The sequence below is a fragment of the Crocodylus siamensis genome, chromosome 3 (genome assembly GCF_052110815.1).
Source record: "Crocodylus siamensis isolate JL-2025a chromosome 3, ASM5211081v1, whole genome shotgun sequence".
NCBI classification, from domain to species: Eukaryota; Metazoa; Chordata; order Crocodylia; family Crocodylidae; genus Crocodylus; species Crocodylus siamensis.
In genome coordinates this window covers 180,367,369-180,388,388 of record NC_143397.1, presented here as the reverse complement: position 1 = coordinate 180,388,388, position 21,020 = coordinate 180,367,369, and the positions used below count along the sequence as shown (strand labels likewise).

Below are 21,020 nucleotides of genomic sequence, written 5' to 3'. Positions count from 1 at the left end.
CCCAAGTCTCTTTCTTCCGTAGTGCTAGCCAGTATAGCACTGGCAAGCCTATAAGGATACTGCAGGTTTTTCCTCCCAAGGTGGAGAACCTTGCGTTTTCCAGTGTTAAACAACAGTCTTATTTTAATGAAATAAGCCAATGGACACCACAGACTTGAATAGAAAAAAAGCAGGAAACAAAATTTGCAACTTTGTGGCATACAGCTGGAATGTTAGTGAATTGAAAGAGATATTACATATTTTCATTTTGGGTACATCAAGCCGCTGATAGCTTATAAAGTTACACTTAAAATGATTAGGATGGTGATTCTGAACCAGGCTGCTATGAGACTCTGGCACACTGTGGTAAAGTGGGCTTCTCTCAGGCCAGCCATCGCCAGCCTCCCACCTGCCTCTGGGCACACCGCCTGCCTGTCTCGGCTGCCACGACTTGCTGGAAAATTACTAAGCTGTTAAATAAGGTGGGAGGTTGCCCATTTTTCTCTGCACCTATGGTGCCCTGCCACACACACCATGAGATCTTTTAAAGGCTACTACAGGGTGCCGTGCAATATTAGAGTTCTTAGCCGTGCAAAACACCTACACATTATTCAAAAAATAAACCCAGAATTTTCAAATAGGAATACCTTAGTGTCAAAAACATTCTGCCTGTTGTGGTCCTTGCAAATTCTTTGCAAGCACAGAATTATAGAAAGTTGGGGTCGGAAGAGACCTCAGGAGGTCATCCAGTCTAACCCCCTGCTCAAAGCAGGACCATCCCCAACTAGATCAACGCAGCCAAGGCTTTGTCTAGCTAGGTTTTGAAAACCTTCAAGGATCGAGCTTCCACCACCTCTCCATAGAAGAATAGCTCTATTATTTTCCCATTAAAAACATGTGTGAAAGTAAAGAACTGGTATTTTTTTGACTGGTGCCAGGGTTTTAACAAGGTTGAGAATCACTGCATTAGATTTATGCACTATTTAAAGAACCTAGCTCCTTTTCAGAACCTGAATGACAGAATTTGGGTTTCACAGTTGTTGATTCTGTCTCCTTTCTTTTCTCTTACTTTCAACATTACTTTGGTTCATATGGAAAACAGAGAAATAGAACTGAAGGGGACCTCAAGAGGTCATCTACAACCCCTGCTCATCGCAAGGTCATTTCTGTCTAAACCTATCCCACCCAGACAAATATTTACCTAATCTGTACTTAAAAACTGCTGGTAACCCCTTCCAGTATGTACTTTTCTCTTAATAATCAGCTATCTATTGGAATTTAAAACTGTTATGTCTTGCCTTTCATCAGTGGACACAGAGGACAACTCAATGGCAAAAAATCTTTTTTGTATTGAAAGACTTATCAAACCCTCCTCATTTTTCTCTTCTCTAAAATGAAATATAGAAGTTCTTCCAACTTTTCTTCATATGCTTTGTTCAAAGATATTAAACATTTGTGTTGCTTTCTTCTCAACTCTTTCCAGTTTGCCCATATCTTTCTTAAAATGTGATGCCCAAAGCTGGGTGCAGTCTTCTATGTGAGCAGTGAAAGAATCACTTCCCATTACTTCCATACAACTCCCCTATTAATATATATCAATAAGGTAAAATACTATTACACTTTATTTATATTCAGCTTGTAATCCACCAAGACCCTAAGCTGCAGTACAGCAACTTAACCAGCCATTCCCCATACAGTATTGTACATGTTTTTCCTAAACTTAGTAGTTTTGAATGTCATCCTATTTCACACCATTTTTCCGACTCATGAAGGCCATTTTGAATCCTAATCCTCTCCTCTTAAATTGCCTACTGCTCAACCAGCTTGGTGCCATTTGCAGCTGAAAGTGTACACTCAGTTCTACTGTCACGAATCTTGTACAGAAGTTCAATAAAGCAGTCTGTAACAGGGGGCCTACTGCGGCCCACCCACCTGTTCTTGGGTTAACCACCTGCCTTCTCGCCCGCCATGCCTTGGTCTTAATTGATTAATTAATAGATGCAATTAGGTGGGAGGCTGCCCATTTACTGCCCCACTGCTAGGGGGCACTATCTGCAGCTCCATTCCTCCCCTACACTGCAGCCCAAGCCTTGCAGATGACATCATGATGTTTTCAAATGTGCCAGTACTCCACGATGGGCCCCAGAATCCTGCTGTAGGAACCCACCTGAGTTCCTCCCTTCAGGTAGACTCTGCCACCATCATACCGAGCTGTCTCTCTTTCTGCCACTGGTTCCCCTTCAGGTGCGGTCCCCTCACTGGGACCTTTGGCTCACACTAGCCCTGGCCCACCTCCAGGCCAGTCGGGACCCCAGGCCCCTGACTGTTGGGCTTCCCTCTTGGTGGGCCTTCTTGCCTTTCTGACCCTCCTGGTCCTGTCAGGGGAAGCTCTGGCAGGCCTTGAGGTATGATCCATACTCTTTTCCCAGGGTGCCCCTCTCTGGGTTCTCCTCCACAGACATGGGGAGCTGGGCTTACCTCACACCACAACTGGGACCTCAAGGTCTCACAGGGGACTCTCACTACTCCCCGGGAAGCAGATCATGGTATTACTACTGGTATTATATTTGACCCAAACTCTGCCTCCCCACATTGGAGGACTTACTGGGGTCAGGGCTCAGCTTTTTCCCTCTGGCTGAGCCCCCTTTCCCTTTACAGGGCTCCCCACACTGCCCCCCTCACAGTGGGGGCTCAGGGATTCCCTCCACAGGTGGGCTCAGGTGGCCATAGCCATGCCTGGCCCCAACTCCCCTCCTTGGGGTCTCGAATCCCCACAGGGCTCAGGCGGCCTTGGCCACACCTGGCCTCCAGCTGTCCTCCTCGGGGCTTGCACCCCCACAACTACCTCCAATGGAGCACAACTCACCCTAAGGTGAGGGCTGGGGGTTAAGGCACCCTGACCTGCCTTTCACCAGGGCGATCACTGGTCTGGCATTTCCTGGGGGCTCCCACGCCACTGGGAGCCCCACCAGGCCACTCACTCCCGGCAGGGTGCAGGTTCCAGTCATACCCAGGACCAGGAGCCTCCTACCATCCCCTACAGCTCTTCCCTTACTTCCAGATGAAACTCAGCAGCCCTAAAGCTCCTACCCTCCAGCAGCCAAACTGCCTTGTTTATATAGGCAGCCCTGAGCATAAAATGGCTGCCCCCATTAGGCACCTGGAGGCTGCGAGCTCCAGGGCCTTAAAGTGGCAGGCACACCTAGTGCCCTGCCACACAGTCTAACTTAAATTGCTTAAGTCTGATACCACATTGATTCAGGTCTATCTTAGACCAGGTTATGCCATTTTAAACCAGTCTATGTATGCTAAACTTCTGTTTGGTTAGGGGTGTAGATTGGCTCTGATCACTTATACCAGTTTATGTGTAATCGTTATACCTGGCCCAAGTAATTGATAAAAAAACTAAGTACCAGACTCAGGAAAAACCTTTGCTGAATCCCACTGCATACCGCTTTTCTAACCATCAAGAGACCCTTCTAACATTATTATGTTCTCACTACTACAAAAATCCTCTCTATTTCCCATGTCCTATTACTGCCTACTTCCTATGTCCTATTCCTATTTAAGGAAACAATTTCACAGTTCTTTGGGTTATGCTGTTTACGGGTTGGATGACATATTAAATCACATTTGTTTTAAAACATCCTCTTGATAAATATCCTTGAGTGAACATATTTATATGATGTTGAGTACAAGGAGAAGAGGAGATTTGTATTGATTGCCAAATACAACAGGAACCTGTTTGATTTCATGAAGAAATCTTGCCAAATTTTTCTCAAGTAGCATGCTTCTCAAGAAGTTTGTGTACACCAGTTTATCACATTCATCTGTAGCGTGATTTAAATAGTGTTGATTTAACATTGCTTTAAGAATCAAATGATCTTATCAACTTTATGTTGTTTCCATATATGAATAAATCCAACTACTGCATATAACTAATTAGTACTGTGATGTATAGTAATACCATCCCCTCTACTAAATACAGTAGCAACGTCATTTGACAGATTTGCCAGTACTCTTTTCCTTGTCTCTGTAATCCAATCTGCTATCCTTCTGGTATTTGCTTTTCATAATATCCAAGTGTAATGTTTTCAGGATATAATCAAGTAGTTTTTCCTTGTTTATATGAAAACAGAAGGTGTTTGATTCATGGCTCTTTTGGTTATGTAAATCTACGAGATATTGCTACAGTAAAAATATGGTTTAAATAATTCCTTCATATGGAAAAAAACATAGGAGAAAAAAAAACACACCACCTTCGTGTACTCTGTATAGTTTATCTTGATTGCATGGAATACCAACACATTACTCACTGTAGTAAAAGGTTTTGATTGGTTTACTTGCTATGCTACATTTGTGAATATTGTTTTTATATATAGTGCTTTTCATAGTAATGTGTACTGAACTATTTCAGAAAACACTTATAGAAAAACACAGGACTCCTTATGCCTGATTCTTTTCAGAAGGGAACCTAGAAATTACTTCCACATTTTAATGATATGCATCAAGAGCATAGGAATATTTTCCTACAAACTGATTTGTCTCATGCAGTAGAAATGTACCCAAATGTGCTTGGATAAGTTCAAATTAAATCAGTTTGGATAAATTTCAGATCAAATTACAATGATGTGCTATTTTGTCTCAATTTATCTGAATAAATTCTATTCTCTCTCTCCCTGTCTCTCTCTCTGTATATATATTGAAGTGCCTTTAGCCTCTGTTCTGATCTGGCATATTTTTCTTCTTTATTTTTTGCTGTGACCTTCTAGCACAGTAAGGGGGCAATCTTTTTGGCAGTCGTGCAACAAACTAGTCTTGTACCTTCCCCAAATACCATTCCAGTCCCTTTCCCCTGTCTCATCCAGCCCTATGCTCCCTGCCTAATCAGCTGTCCTGCCCTATTGACTACCGTGCTGTCTGTCCCTTTCCACTTCTGCTGTATGCCACACTGTAACCAGTTGAGATCCTAGGAGCAGCTGTGATGTCCTCTGATGGCCCTGTAACCCTTACCCCCCTTCTCACCTCTAGGTAACCCTCCCCTCTATCCCACCCACCAAGCCTTGATGTACTTATTGGGTTGAAAGGGAGGCTGCCTCAAGAGTCCTAGAGTGAACCTCACTCTGTTCAGTAGATGGTAGGTCCCTCCTGGGTACCACTGGCCTCAATCCACCCTTCAGCTGTTTGGTCACTCTCAGCCTGCCCATATCCCTGGGGCACCTTACAAACCTGTAACAATGACTATGTGTCAATATCATATTGCTGATATTCGTAATTCACAGAAAAATACTGATCAAATTTGGACTAGGATTTCCACTTTTGTGGGAGAGAAACTAAATGTCTTCTCTGTTTCATTCTAGAGGTATTAAGGGAGTTGCAGGATGGACCTCTCTGTCATGCCTTGGCAAATAAGAGAACAATTACATCTGTTTTTAGGGGAGATTGGTAATGCAAGACACCAATTTTTCGGTTAATTCCAGCTTCAAAAAAGCAAATCTTTGTCATGGTACTTCTATGACTTTAATCCTTCTGGGTTTTGGGTGACATTTTTGACAAAATTGTTAAGAAACAACTTTAATATCATTCAACGTTATAGAAAACCTTATTTCCTTTTTTCAAGTCAGCATTTGCCTAATCAGAGCTATTCTTTTTTATTCATAACTTCCTTCTAGTAGTGGGCACATATCAGGTTTCTTTTGAATATGGTAGAAATGAAAAATCTTGAATGATGTATTTAAGTATGTAAGTCATACAAGATCATAGAATCATAGAAAATTTGTGTTGGAAGGGACCTCAGGAGGTAATCTAGTCCAACGCCCTGCTCAAAACAGGGCTGTCCCCAGCTAGATCATTCCACCCAGGGCTTTGTCAACCTGGACCTAAAAAAGTCTCGAAGGATGGAGATTCCACCAGCTCTGGGTAAACTGTTCTGGTGCTTTCCCACCTTCCTAGTGAAAAAATTTTTCTTAATATCCAACTTAAACTTCCTGCTGCAGGTTAAGACCATTGCTCCTTGTTCTGTCATCTGTCACCACTGAGTCTAGCTCCATGCTCATTGGAACCACCCTCCAGGTAGTTAAAGGCTGCTATTAAAGCTCCTCCTAGTCTTCTCTTCTGCACAATAAATAAGCCCAGTTCCCTCAGCTTCTCCTCATAAGTCATGTGCCCTAGTCCCCAAATCATTTTTCTTACCTTCCGCTGGACTCTATCCAACTTGTCTGCATCAAACCTCCAAGATGGAGGTGATGCTAGTGTCTGGGAGTCAAACTGGGAATGGAATGTGTCCCAGAAACTCATAATTTATTGATACTTTTTGATCCCTGCTTCCTTTTAGATTTTCAGGTGGTAGCAGCAGCCAAAACACTTTGTTTTTCAGCTGTGTTATTTACTTTTCTTGTATACCTTCCCACAGTTATTCATGCTCTCATAGTTTCCTAACTGGATTATAGCTGTAGCTACCCTTGAACATGGCGCAGAGGCTACAGCTAATACAGAGGATTGCTCACCTGCTTGATAATATTAACCATAGGATGCATTCTAATTCCTGGACTGCACTGATTTCCTGTTTCCATCCCAGTGACGCAGTTCTGTGAAACCCTAAATAGCTGGATACTGGCTACTTGAAAAAACTGTTCCCCTACTCTAATTGCTACCTGTGAACTAGGAAACTTCTGATATGCACTGGATACAGGTATTTTATAGAGTTTCCTTCATTCCAGCATTCACTTCTCCAACTGGCCCTGTATTCTCGGTAAGTTGACCTTTCATGAATGATGTCAAGTTTATCCAGACCTTTTCTCAGGACCTTGCCTTAAGTGGGCATTTTGTATAGTGGTTAGATACAATACCTGTATTTTAAAATCTAGATGAAAAGAATGTATTTCAAATTTTATAAATAAAATATGCGGTATTCATTTGAAATAACATGTAATTAGATTTTTTTTATATTTTGAAAGCATACATTTTAAATTATATTGGCAAAAAGCCATTATCTAGAGTTTGACTGCATGAGCACAATGAAGCATATACCTGTAATGATCTCATATTTCCAAAAGAATCAAGTGAAAATCAAGTTTTGCTATGATGAAAGGCATGTTCACACCTTAAACAGTGCACCTTTTAATTGTGACTTGTAATTATTTTTATATTAGCACGTTGATGTAAATCACTGAATAAAAACAAAAAAAGCTAGTCAAATTATGTTAGAGTATGATGTTTTAGATATAAGTTATAACTTAAAATGTAAATAAAGCACAATTTTTAAAAATTATTGTGAAATATGAAATTGTATATACTTTTTGGATGGGTTTTTGATTTGCCAAAGCAAACATTATAAAGGTATCGGGCCATATTCTTCAGTGTTATTCAAGCCAAGTTCATGTAGGAATGAGTAATGTCTGAAGCTTTAGGCCTTTAGTGTATAATTAATTATTCCTGCAATTAAATACAAGCTCCATGTGATCCCCTTTGATGGATTAATAATTAAGGAAGGTAGAGATTGAAGTGCTAGTAGTTTTTTAGGTAGGGTCATTCTTGTTTATTGTTTATGCACCTTTTATATGGCATCTGTATGCCTGACCTAAATGAAGAAAATCTTACATATTAACTCCCCACAATAAATAGAATAGCTAATGATCTGATGCTTGACAAAAAATGTGTGTCTTGACCCATTTTCTGAAGATCAGTCAATATGGGTGGGGTAGTCCACCAAAGGAGCATGTTTCAGAGCTGGTGTCCCTGCACTGCAAACAGTTTAGGACCCTGCTTACTAGAGTAATGGACTGCACAGAACACCTCTGGAAAGCAGATGAAAAGATGGCTTGTGTGCTTTTTCAGTCTGTCCTTGATGGTGTGTTGGTCTAAGCAACTTTAAGCATCCAGGATGCAGAATTAGATCATGTCTGATGGAGCCTATGGATTAAAAGATTATTGGTGAAGAACAGGAAACATCCCCTTTTCCAGTATCATGTCCTTCTATGTCACCACCAAGTAGGAAGTAGTGTAGGAGTTACACCACTGGCCTTATATATATTCAGGTGACTTGTCATGGGCAACTGGTACCACTTTAGTTAGGGGGGAGTACGTGCTCCCCCAACTAGTCAGCGACCAGGGGAGGTGTCCTCCTGCAACCAATCCCACTGACCGGATGGGGGAGTACCCCCATGGCTGCTCGCGAGGTGGCCGATCTCTGTGGCTGCTTCTGGAAGTGGCTGCAGCCACGTCTGGGAGCGCTACCGTGCTTGCACTCTCTGGCTGGCACTTGCAGGGGGGGCACTGGCACTCCTGCCTGCCCCTCTGCCCGTTGCCTGAGTGGGGAGCATGGCCTGATAGAAGGTGCACCGGTGCTCTCAGGGGGTGCATGTGCACTCCTGTGCACTCCCTGCATGTCACCACTGTGACTTTCTTGCACTGAGGTGGGCCTTTTGTTGCTATTTACAGGGGCTCTGTGACCAGAAAACATGGAACAAAACACTATAGCTTGTCCCACATTTTGAGTTCCTGCCCCCAGCCCTCAAGAACACATATCAAGTAATTTTCAACATAAGTATGCCAACTGATCAAAGGTATTGCAATGGTGCATACAAAGACAACCCCTAAAGTAGACAGATATTAGGTCTGTGAGAAGCGGCTAGTATTTGCTTCAGATTTGGATTTGGCCGATTTGGGGTACAGTGATTCGATTCGCTCACAGGCTTCTGCCAGGTGGGGGGGCAATTCCTACTGCCCCACACTGTCCCATGCCATTTTGGGGGCTCTGCCATGAGCCCCCTGACCCCTGCCCACTCTCCCAGCCCCTCCAATGGCTGCCCTGCCCAGCCCCAGCTCCCAGCTCTTTGAAAAAAAAAGCGCCCACTCACTGGCTCCTGCCAAGTGGGGGGGGTGATCCCACTGCCCCGCACTATGTGGGGGGGCTCTGCCATGAGCCCCAGAAGCCCTGAAGCTGCTGCAGCAGCCAGTGAGTCCAGGCTTTTGGGTTTTTTTCTTTTTTTTAAAGAACTGGGAGCTGGGGCAAGTGGGGCAGCCATGGCGGGGGCTGGGGGAGTAAGTGGGGTCAGGCAGTGAGGCAGTGGGGGGCAGTGGGGATTGCCCCCCCCATGTGGCAGGTGAATAGGGCCCCTTTTTTAAAGAGCCAGGAGCTGGGGCTCGGCAGGGCAGTCATGTTGTGGGGGGCACTGGGAGAGTAGGCGAGGGTTGGGGGAGCTTAGGGGAGCTGAGGGAGCAGGCAGTAAATGCAGTCTGGTAGGGGTACCCCCATAGTCCCCTCCCCACTCCTCCAGCCTCCACTCCCCCACTCGCTACTTATCAGCATGGAGTCTGGGTCCAGTTTCCAGCGGCAGCCACTGGGAACTACTCCAATCTCTGAAGCCCTCTGAATCTTTTCCGAATTGATTTGGAGAGCTTCAAATTGATTTGGACCTTTTAATCGGTCCCTGATTTGATTCAGATTCAGAGATTTGGCTGCCAAATTGGGCTGAATCTCCTCCGAATTGAATCAGCACTCAAAACTTCACACAGCCTTACCAGATATCCAATTATATAGGCCTTTACTGGTTAAAAGCAATGCTTTTAGGTATGCTTGGAATTAACTAGAAGCAAGTGTATTAAAATGGCCAGGTATTTCATGTAATCTCGCTAACCAATAGGTCTGTGCGAGGCTTCAGACAGAGCTTTGGATCTGCAGAAGCTTTGGACACCAAAGCATCTGAAAAAGCATATCTGGATTAAAGTGTTGGCTTTGTTAGGCTTTCCAAAGTGGTTTGGAGCTCCCGAAGCGCTTCAGAAAAGCTTCAGAGCTGCTTCGGAGATACAGCCATAGGGTATACTGGGGAATCAATGACATATCTATAACTTTGTTGTGTTTTTTGTGATTTGGATGAAATTTGTAGAGATTGTAGTTTCTGTGGAGAGCATCAAACCTCCCAAAGGTCAAGAAGATCAGTGCAGGGGTTCAGGGGGAATTGCACCCCAAATTCATGAAAGAAAAACCGATGTCATGTGTATGTATTACATCACAGGGGAGTAAAAACTGCAGTCATAGTAGCTCCTGGTGAGGCCACAAAGCCTGCTAAGTTTCAAGAAGATTGGTGCAGGGTGTTGAGGGGAACTGCACTCCAAATTCCTGAAAGCAAAACTCATGTAATGTCTATGCGTTACACTACAGCAGGGTGAAAACTACAGGGGTGGTGGCTCCCGGTGTGGCCACAAAGCCTGCCAAGTTTCAAGAAGATCAGTGCAGGGGTTTGGGGAGAACTGCACCTCAAGCTGCGGACAAGCAAAACTCGTGACATGGGTGACACTGTGTGTGTTAAGGCACAGCAGAGTGAAGGCTGCAGGGATGGTAGCCCCTGCTGCAGCCACGATGTCTGCCAGCTGTTGAGGAGATTGGTGGAGGGGTTCTGAGTTCTGGGGCCCTGCACTTCTAGCTGCTGACAGACAAAACTCGTGACATGGGTGCTTGTGAGACTGACTGTATATGGACATACATACACAATGAAAATAATTTATGAATCTATTATTGCACATTAAAAAAAATTAGGACTTGAATTATTGTTTTGAGTTTATCTATTTATACAGTTAGAAGTATGTGTTCCGTGGAGTGGAATGCTAGGATTAGAACTTTTATAAAAGTTTTGAAACAATTGAGACTGGGCAGATGGAGATGGTGGAATAGTGTTGAAAACGGGGAAGGAGAAGAATAAATAACATAGTGATAGTATCAGGCTACACCTTACAGAGAAGAGAAATAGGAGCTAGTCCTGTAAATTTTTATTACAGACTAAATTTAAAAGGAGAAGTATCAGGAAGGAACTGAAAGGAAAATGAATTGAAGGAAGAAAAAAGAAAAGAAAAGACAAACAAACTAAGAAGCCCAAAGAACAAGGAATACACTGACAGGCAAAAACCCCCCAAAAACAAAAAAACCCACCAAAAACTGGCAGAACAAGAAAAACATCCTACGATATCTGCCTTAAGCTGTGAACAAGCTCCTACTTATCTCATGTGACGTTGCCTACTAGTTAAGTATCAAAATAAAAGCTCTGGGTTCAATGTACAAGACAACAGGTACGACAATATTTTTGTAACATGAAGTTTCAGGATTTTAACCATTTAATTACAATACAGAATATGAATCACCCAATTAAACTTAATCAAATTGCTATGCTGACACCTAACTAAGCATTTGAAAGTGCAATCACCTATTTTTGGGCAAAGGACTTACTACTGTAAGTACTTGCTCTAAGAAATGTTTGCAGGCTTGAGCTCAAATTAGACAAATAGCCTGACATTTTATTATTCTGATTGTGGGACAGGACCTGTTATTATTTCAACAGTCATCGCAGTACTCCAGCTCATTTTGACACAGTCAACAGTAGCTTTGCCAGAAGCCTTAAGCATGGGTTAACACACAGGTGTGCTACTCCACAAAAAGTCAGTCTGCCTTCAACTTTGTCTCTATTGCAGAAGGGATACATTCTGCACAGGCCTAAAATGTGGTGGAGTGTATGTTCCTTGGCATATCTAACATAGGAGTTGCCATGGATCATAGGTGTAATGATGCAGCCAGACAAGGTTTTTCGGGTAAATGTGATATCTTTTATTAGACCAACTAAATAGTTGGAAAAATTGTTCTTCGTAAGCTTCTGGGAACAAACACCCTTCTGCATCCCCACACTGCCGGCCCATGTTCATCTTGGCATCAATTATGACTTCAGGATCCTTTTCTGCCTCTGCACTGATGAGAAGGGAGTTCCCAAGCCTGTAGGTCTGCTGCAGGTTCTTCCTACCCAGGTGCATCACCTTGCACTTGTCAGTGTTGAATCCCATCCTGTTCTTATTTGCCCACCCCTGTAACCTGTCTAAGTCTGATTGTAGCCTATTTCTCCCCTCTGCGTGCCCACATCCCCAAACATCTTAGTGTCATCAGCAAATTTGAACAGGGTGCTTTTTACCCCCTCGTCCAAGTCACTGATGAAGATGTTGAACAGTGCGGGCCTGAGGACCGAGCCCTGTGGAACCCCATTGCCCACGTCCCTCCAGGTCGAAAATGACCCATCCACCACCACTCTCTGGGTGCGGCCCTCCAGCCAGTTGGCGACCCATTTGACTGTGTAGGTGTCAACACCACAGTCCCCCAGCTTCTTAATGAGAAAGGGGTGAAAGACAGTGTTGAAGGCCTTCCGAAAGTCCAGAAAGACTATGTCCACTGCTACCCCTGCATCTAAGGATTTGGTGACCTGGTCATAGAAGGCCACCAGGTCTAATGAACCCGTGTTGGTTGCCCCTAAGCATAATCTCCCCTGCTGGCCCCTCGTGGACATGCACCAGAATACCCTGGGGGTATTCAAGAGAAGGTTGGATGTGTATCTAGCTGGGGTAATGTAGGCCCAGCACTCTTTCCTGCTTATGCAGGGGGTCGGACTCGATGATCTATTGAGGTCCCTTCCGACCCTAGCATCTATGAATCTATGAATCTATGAATCTATGAATTCTCTCAAAAAGCTTACCCAGGATTGAGGTAAGACTAACTGGCCTATAGTTCCCCAGGTCCTCCTTCCTCCCTTTTTTGAAGATGGGAACCACATTGGCCCTCTTCCAGTCCTCTGGCACCACACCAGAGCACCACGAGTGCTCGTAAAGCCGTGCCAGGGGTCCCACAATGACCTCAGCTAAGTCCCTCAGCACTCTGGGGTGCAGATCGTCCGGACCAGCTGATTTAAATACATCCAGTCCCTCCAGAAATTCCCTGGCTAGATCCTCCCTGACCCTTGGCCTAGGTGCGCCTCCCCTGGGGCCTGAGGGGGGCCCGGTAGGGGGGCTGATCTCATCCCTGCTCAAGAAAATGGAGGCAAAGAAGTTGTTAAATAGGTTAGCTTTGTCATCTGGTGTGACAACCAAATTTCCTACCGTGTCTTGCAGGGGCCCCACGTTACCCGGTACCTTCTTTTTGCCCCCTATGTATTTAAAAAAGGACTTCTTGTTGTCCTTGATCCAGGAAGCTAGTCCCAGTTCCATCTCTGCCTTGGCCTCCCTGACTGCCCCCCTACATCCCCAAGCAACCGCAGTATAGTCCTCCCTGGTGATGGCCCCTCCCTTCCATTGGGTGTACGCCTCCCTTTTAGCTAGGAGACATTCCCGGATGCTTTTGGTGAGCCATGGGGGCTTTTGTGCCCTCCTGCTCCCTTTGATCCGTGTTGGGATTACCTCCCTTTGGAGGATTGTCTCCTTAATGAGCAACCACTCTTCTTGGACAACTGGCTCCCCTCCCCTCCAGGACCTCAGTGCTTCCCTGACTATTCTCCTTAGCTCATTGAAGTCCGCCCTCCTGAAATCTAGGGCTGCTGCCTTGCTGCCTTTGCCACCTTGTGCTGGATGGTGAATTCCAGCAGGCGATGATCACTGTTGCCCAGGTGGCTGAGCACCTGCAGCCCCCTCACCAGGTCATCACCCATGGCCAGCACCAGGTCCAACAAGGCATCTCCCCTGGTGGGGATGTGCACCTCCTGGGTTAGATGGAGGTCCTGCATTTGGGCTAGGAACCTACATGAGCGGTCAGACCTGGCTGACTGCTCTTCCCAGCAGATGACTGAAAAGTTCAGGTCACCCATGATGACCACATCCTTTGACCTAACTACCTCTGTGAGCTGACTTAAGAATTCCTGGTCTAGCTCTTCCCCTTGGTCGGGTGGTCTGTAGTAGACCCCCACCGTTAAGTCTCTTTCCCCTCAACTGCCTTGTATTCTAACCCAGAGCACTTGCGTGTGCTCCTCCTCTGACTCTGTGCTACCTGGTGAGGATGTGTATTCCTCCTTAATGTAGAGCGCCACACCCCTGCCTTTCCTCCCTGTCCTGTCCCTCCTGTACAGCCTATAGCCGTTGATATTCACTGCCCAGTCATGCGTTGGGTCCCACCATGTTTCAGTAAGTCCCACTATGTCTGGGTTGGTGTCAGCTAGCAGGAGTGTAAGTTCCTCCTGCTTGTTTCCCATACTATGAGCATTTGTGTAGAGGCATTTGAGGCCTCCTGTGGATGTGTGCACTGGCCCCCTAATCACAGCATTGCCCTGGCCCCTGTTGCTTACCTGTGTATATGTTCCGCTCATCCATCTAGGCTGGACTGTACTTGTGGGTACTGCTTGATTTAGCAGTCCAAGGCTTCCTCCTCCCTCATCTTCCCCTTCCCCCGACAAGCCTAGTTTAAAGCCCGCTGGAGGAGATCCACCAACCTAGAAGAGAACACACGCTTACCTTTAGGGGAAAGGTGGAGCCCATCCCACCCGAGCATGTTTCTTGTTGTGATGTGTGGGTCGTTGTCAAGGAACCAAAGCCTGCCTCAAGACACCATTCCTGAAGCTGCCAGTTGGTCTCTGCGATGCACTTCTCATACCATCTTCCATGTCCACTCACTGGTAGAACAGAAGAGAATACCACCTGTGCACCTATCTCCTTCAGCATGCCCCTCAGAGCGTGGTAGTCCATCATCAGGTGAAAAAAATAGTCACCTTGCCCTAGTTACACCACTGCCATGGATGAGATGAAAGAATATGGTTTATGCTCATTCCTATTTCCCAGTCCTTGACATTCACTTTCTACCCAGCACACAGAAATGGGAGAAGAAGGATGTAATGGCTCTCTGGAGATTTGTCTTCCCCTCCATGCTGCCACTCACAACATAGCTGGAAAGCAGAAAGGAGGTACCTTACACTTTTTTTTTTACCAGACTGTACAGACCTATAAGGCAGTTCACCATCAGGTCTTTCCTTTAGCCTTAGGCTAGAGAAAATGGGTAGGAAGGATTTACTAGGAAAAAAGGCAAATAGGGAGAAACACCCTTCCCCTAGCTTTCAGCTTCTGAAGTCCATGTTTCATTTTCAATAAGAATGCATGGTATGGATAGCATGCTCCATATGTGGCTCCATTTTCTTCAAACCATACAAGCTCTCTGTGTGCACATCTCCTATTCATCAGAGCTGTAGTGTATACATTTGAGGGATTAACAGGGTTTGAACAGCTTAATAATAGGACAGTTAGTTCTTCATCTTAGACCCAACACCATCATTGTCCTGTAATCATGATGGAAGGTTCACTTTTTATATTGTTTACTTTTTGTCTTACATGTGAAATCTTGTCTAACTTTATCCCAACTACATAGTCAGTTCAATAAAAGACATCACCATGATAAATCCTCACCTCTCTCTAAAAATAAATTGCTCATCTTCACTTCTGCTGCTGTTCAGTTTAATTGTCTGTACAGTAGGACAGTAGTTAATTTATCCACTGTATAATGCAGGTATTACAGTGTAGAAAGGGATAAAGGATGTCTGGATTTTTCAACTGTTTGAATAATAATAATAACCCCTTTAAAATATTTCTAATGAATCTTAGAAATACACACACATTACACGTATCATGCAATTAACTGGTTAAATGCACAATTACTTTAGACCAGTTACATGTGCAAAGTACCTATCATACCATAAAAAAGATCAATCCAGCTGGAAAATGTGTAATAACTTTATAGCTAGTTTCTATCCAGCTTTAATAAGCATGTGTAGCAACATGGCTATGCCCCCACAGGTGGGATGCACCACATGCTGCCACAGCTGGGAGCACCCCATGGCTACTTCAGCTAAGTCCCATTTGCTGCGTGGGATGCTGCCATATCTGAGAATCCTGTCAGATATGGGACTCGCAGATGTAGGAGCTTGCTACTTGCTGGTTCAGGAGGAGTGCAGGATGGCAACCCCAGGCTCCTCCTGTACTGGCAATAAGGCATAATTGAATGTGATGCTGGATCCCAGGGTCCTGCTCTGCATTAAAATTGGAAAAATACCCGCTGTAGTGATGTTACACATTTTCAAGCACCAACTTGGTAAGTGGTTGGCTCTTTTTACAGCTGGATGAGTTTTGTTGGATAGGATAATTACTTTGCTGGGGCAGACAAGGTTCTTTGGGTTATTCTGATATCTTTTATTAGACCAACTCAAATAGTTGGAAAAAAATCTTTGCAAGTTTTTGGGCAGTGCCCGCCCGTCCTATAATGAGAAACTGTGGCCGCTGGCTGCCCTGCAGCTAAGGGCCCCCTTGCATCTGGCTGCTCCTCACCCCCTCCACTGCCACCAGCTTCTTTGGGGCAGAGCCCCCCAAAACTATTTCTTGTAGGGGGGGCCAAAAAATTGTAGGCCAGCTCTGCTTTCAGGCACAAACACCCTTCATTAGGCTGAGGAAGTATTTGCAGTTGTTCTGTGTTCTTCCTGGATGGAATAAATAGGGAAATTTATTGTGGGCTTCATAAGAAAATTGTGTAATAAATGTAAGTTGAAGCTAGGGCCTGCCACCATCATGCCTCCTGCCATGTACCTGTGGTGAACTTGGGTGGATCCTATCACACCTTCACCTGAAAATCTAGAGGGGACCTGACTGGCTTCTGTGGTAAAGTGTTTTCTGAGCCACAACACCCCTGGGAGTTAAAAGAGCTGGAGGTGGGAACAAAACTTTCTCCCATTCTAGAAGGATTATAGCACTGCCAGTTCATAGAATCATAGAAAATGAGGGTTGGGATGAAGCCCACAGGAGGCCATCTAATTCAGTGGTTCTCACCCTTTTTCCTACTGGGACCCATTTCAAAGATCCGAGGCGTATCTGGACCCACAACACCCCAGCCCTGCTGGTGCCCGACCCCCAGTACCCTGCTCCCCTGGGCCATGCTGGTGTCCCTTACTCCTGACCCGCAGCTCCCTTCCCCCAGCCCTGATGGAGGGGCCCTCAGCTGCCCCCATCCTGATTGGGCTGGAGCGTGGTGGCTGCGGTGGCCCTGGCTCATGTGGGTGGCAGCAGAGTGAGTCTGGCTTGGGCTGGAGGGAGCAGGAGAGACCTGTGGCACCCTCCCTTGCTCTGGACTAGAGCTGTGGTGCCACACCTGGCAGCGTGGCCATGGGCCCTCCAGGCCACTCTGCCCCTGTGAGCATGGGCATCAGCCCTGGTGCTACCAGCGCAACCACACAGCTCTGCCTTGCCCCCTTCCCCACTGGCCTTCCTGCCGCCCCTCTGTCCTGCCACAGCTTGTGACCCTTTGAAATATTCTTGCAACCCACTTTTGGGTTAGACCTGATGGTTTGAGAAACACTGATCCAGTCTAACCACCTGCTCAAAGCAGGACCATCCCCAACTGGATCATCGCAGCTTTGTCTGCCTGGCTCTTAAAAACCTCCAAGGATGGAGATTCCACCACCTCTCTGGGTGTCCTGTTCCAGTGCTTCTCTACCCTCCTCTTGAGAAAGTTTTTCTCATATCTAACTTAAATATCTTTGCTGAAACTTATGGGTATTGGTATGGGTATTTCCATGTTTCTGGGCTTTGCTGGTTGCCCCCATGACCCTTTTTCTGCTACATGTGTCAGGGTGTTTTTATTTTAAGCCTTCTCAGTGATACTGGGTATTGGCTACAGCCAAGGCTGGGGACTTTGACTGGGGTGTGCCAGTGTTCCTGCTGGGACCAAAGTTGGAGGTTCCTGGCTAGAGGGTCTTGCCCTTCTTCTCAGGGTCAGGCTTATTGTCATATTTGGGGTCAGGAAGGAATTTTACCCCATGGTCCCTCCTAACTGTGGGGGTTTTGCCTTCACCTGTAGCCCTCTACTTGGGATTTTTTGAGCATATACTGACAACATTTTATAGAAGCAGAGCATTGGCTGCCGTGGTTCCTTTACTGATGACCCATTAGGGTGTGTTGCATCAGGGCTGACAGTAGTCTTATGTAGAGTTCAGATTATGATTATATGGGATGATTGGCATAGGCTCGATCCTGTCTCAAGGAGGGGGTTGGATGACTAGTAGATGACCTCTGGAGGTCCAGAGCCAGCCTTAGGGGTGGGTGACATGGGCAAGTGCCCAGGATGCTGTGGTCACAGGGGTACCAAACACACATACACAAACACAGTGAGCAGCCTATGCCCACAGCAGTGCTTTGCCCAGGCCCCGTCCTGCCCTGCCAACCCTGGCCCCAGGCTGGAGGAGCAATGCGCAGCCCAGCCCGTCCCCTGCCTCCACCCGATGCTCAGGAGGAGCCAGGCCAGGCACATGTGGGTGTGGTGGCACCTGCTCCAGTCCACCCGCCTTACTCTTGTGCAGCAGTAGCGGTGCCTGCCTGGAGCACCCTACTGCTCTGCCTCCCTGCCAGATGGTGCCCCTGCGCCGCTGACTGGGCGGGCGGGGGGGGGAGGGAAGGGAGGTAGGAGGGCATCAGCATACAAATAAATACAAATCCCCCCATTTTTGGCTCTGTGGAGGTCCCTCCCAGCTTTGCTTCTCTGGGACTCCCTGGCCATTGCTCCTTGTTCTGTCACCTGCCACCACTGAGACTAGTCCAGCTCCTTCCTCTTTGCAGCCACCCCTCAAGTGCTGTGTGACAAAACTGTCAAGCATTGCAACAGGGAGGCTCTGCACTCTCCATCCTTGGACATTTTCAAGACCAGGTCACACAGACACTGGCCTGGGGAGGGGTTTGAATAAGCTGAGGATGCCCCTGCCTTGAGCAGAAGCCAGCATGTGACTAGACTAGACGGCCTGTGACAGTGGTGGCCTTAGGGGTGTTGGGACCCTGGGCCAGACAGTCATTTGGGGCCCCTTAGAGGCTTCATTTTGATGACCAATAAGCATGGGTGACGTGTACGGGGTGCACGCGCACCCCCTGAGATTGGCGGGGCGCCCACACTGCCGGTGGCGTCTGCGGGTGGTCGCCACTTGCGGGTGGGTGCTCGCCACTCCCCAACGCTGCTGCGGCCGCCCGCGGGCGGTCGCGATGCCCCCAGCCTCCGGGGACACCCCTCGTTCATGCCTATAAGCAAGCCGGACATTTCCGATTTCAGTTTCCCTTTGCCCCATCAGTGAAACTGCCAGGACAGTATCTGCTAACACAAATGTCCCACGCAAGTAATGTTTATGTTGATAAAGCGCGGGGCCCGGTTTGCCCTCCCCGCCCCGTCCCGCCCGCCTAGGGTCGCCCTCAGCTCCCCCGGCCAGAGCTGGCGGCTGTCCAGAGCCTTCCGCCGCCCTGCCGGGCTCCCGGGTTTCCTGGGCGGCTTCCCGGCCCCGCGGGGACCCCGGGGAGGAGCCCCCGTCCCGCCCGGGTCGGTCCCTGGGCGCCCCGGCCCCTCCCGCCAGGTGAGGTGCGGGGCGGGGCGGGCCGGGGCAGCGCCCGGCGCAGGGGGAGGCTGCAGCCCGGGCGTCCCGCGGCTTCACAAAACAGCGCGAGGAGCCGCGCCGCCGCCTCCTTCCTGCTCGCAGCTCGGCCCGGCCCGGCCCGGCCATGGGTCACCGCGCAGCCCTGTGCCGCCCGCTGCTCCTCGGCCTCCTGGTGAGACCTCCCCCCCGGCCCTGCGCGGCGTACCCCCTCCAGCCCTGCCCGTCCCGGAGCAGCGCCCACCTGTTGCGAGGCTTGCGGGGGTTGCTTGCTGCCTTGATTGGACCTCCCCGCCTTTGGTGCGCGGGGTTTGGGGTGCCTGGCACGGCGGAAGAGCGCGGGGCGCAGCGGGAGGGGGCCGCCGCCCGAGGAGGACGGGGCCGAAGTGAAATCGGAGGTGTGGAGGCCGCAGGATTTGGAGGGGGGGCTGGCAGGGCCCTCCACAGCTCACGTAGCCCTGCCCTATCCAAACCGGGCGGGTTATCTCGAAAATACCTCTTGCTGGGGGCTCGGGAGTGGGAGAAACATTTTTGGACGTTTGATTTATTTGTGAACGAAGGACTTGAGTGATCTGATCTGCGCCCCAAGACAAACGATTCTGTTCCCGGACAGGGAATCTCGATGCCCCTTGTTTCTCTCGAGTGAGGGCATGAAGTGGTCAAGCGCGGGAGCTTTGGGAAGGGAAGGTCGTCCATGAGACCCATGTTGAATTAAGAAAAGAAAGGCAACGCCTTATGCGTCCATACGCACACGTTGGTTTTTAAGAGCGTGCCTAGATTAGGGTTGAAAGAAAGGAGCCCCGCTGCAGCACTAGGTAGGTGTTAGCAGGCAAACTGGCATGAAGAGGAAGGCTGCGTATGGGTTTTACTCTTTTTACGTCGGTCAGATTGAGTTGCTCTTTGGAAACTGAAAGCAGCTTACCTTGCTTCCAAAAAAAGTTCCCTCTGCTTCAGAGGCCTGTGTGTGGAATAGGGAACAACATCTGACACGCTGAAAAGGGCCCCTGGCTGTGTATTGAGATCAATATTGTGAACTTAAAATAATAAAGCTGTGGTTTTTATATTCGATACAGAAGATGCCGTATCGTTATCAACCTGTTTGCCTAAAGGGAAAATAGGTCCTCGAATGAATACATGAAAGAAATACTCATTTGTTTGTTCTCCCTATCCCTTCCACTGTTATTGGTGCTGTTTTAGTCGAGCAACAGTGAGTCTGGGGCAATAAGGTTTTAGTGCTGTTGGCTGGCTGAATGGTGTTATTTTTACGTGCAAGAAAATCAGTCTTGCAGAATTCTCATGGACATTTACCCACCTAGACGCAGGTTGGTAAATCCACCCTCTGCTGTAAACTCTATAATCAAGAATTAAGATATTTTACTTACTTTGCTCAAATTTTAAAAAAATCCTCTCCCCCTGAGAACTCCATGAAAAGGCTTCCCTAAAATGCTTATTTGTAATAATCAATATAACTGAGACTACTGTATGCTTATGTTTACCTATGAGTATCTTCTTAGCTTGCTGTTTGCATATCTGTTTAATTATTTTTATGCATTAGTACAGGACTAGACTTGCTCATGTTTTCAGATTAGATTTTCCTGGCTCAGGAAGATTCCTGTAATGCAGTTAATTAAATTGCATATGATTTTTAATAAAAATCTACAATAGTAGTTGCAATAGGAGAGAGAGAGGAGTTTTGCACGGATAAATAATTGTTAAAATGCCCCAGTTGAGAAATATAGAGCAATTTCAGTCGTTACTGAGATTTATAGAAGAATATTAAAAACAAATAATTTAATGAGCAAAAACAGCTTTAACTGTTGCATTTAGTGTATTGGACTGTGATTATCTGGTGCATCTCAAAGTAAT

At 47.0% G+C, this 21,020-nt stretch overlaps 2 protein-coding genes across 7 annotated transcripts in view; one reads left to right on the top strand and one right to left on the bottom strand.

Moving 5' to 3' along the window:
- The window catches only part of LOC149869181 (uncharacterized), a 94,929-nt gene extending 74,967 nt beyond the window's left edge, over positions 1-19,962 (bottom strand). The window contains exons 1-3 of one of the 5 annotated variants that reach the window (XM_090039870.1): positions 19,399-19,962; positions 16,084-16,232; positions 14,227-14,384 (exon numbers count right to left, since the gene is read on the bottom strand). In XM_090039870.1, the coding sequence (XP_089895996.1) occupies positions 14,227-14,384; positions 16,084-16,232; positions 19,399-19,859 (768 nt within the window). In that variant the 5' untranslated portion in view covers positions 19,860-19,962. Of the gene's footprint in view, positions 1-11,564; positions 14,385-16,083; positions 16,233-19,398 lie in introns of those variants that run through there. The other 4 variants (XR_016441416.1, XR_016441415.1, XR_016441414.1 and 1 more) reach the window with 4 other exon arrangements.
- DSC1 (desmocollin 1) overlaps positions 19,010-21,020 on the top strand; it is a 52,879-nt gene continuing 50,868 nt past the window's right edge. Inside the window, exon 1 of one of the 2 annotated variants that reach the window (XM_090039869.1) lies at positions 19,010-19,329. In XM_090039869.1, the coding sequence (XP_089895995.1) occupies positions 19,282-19,329 (48 nt within the window). In that variant the 5' untranslated portion in view covers positions 19,010-19,281. The remainder of the gene's footprint in view (positions 19,330-21,020) is intronic. The other variant, XM_090039868.1, reaches the window with a different exon arrangement.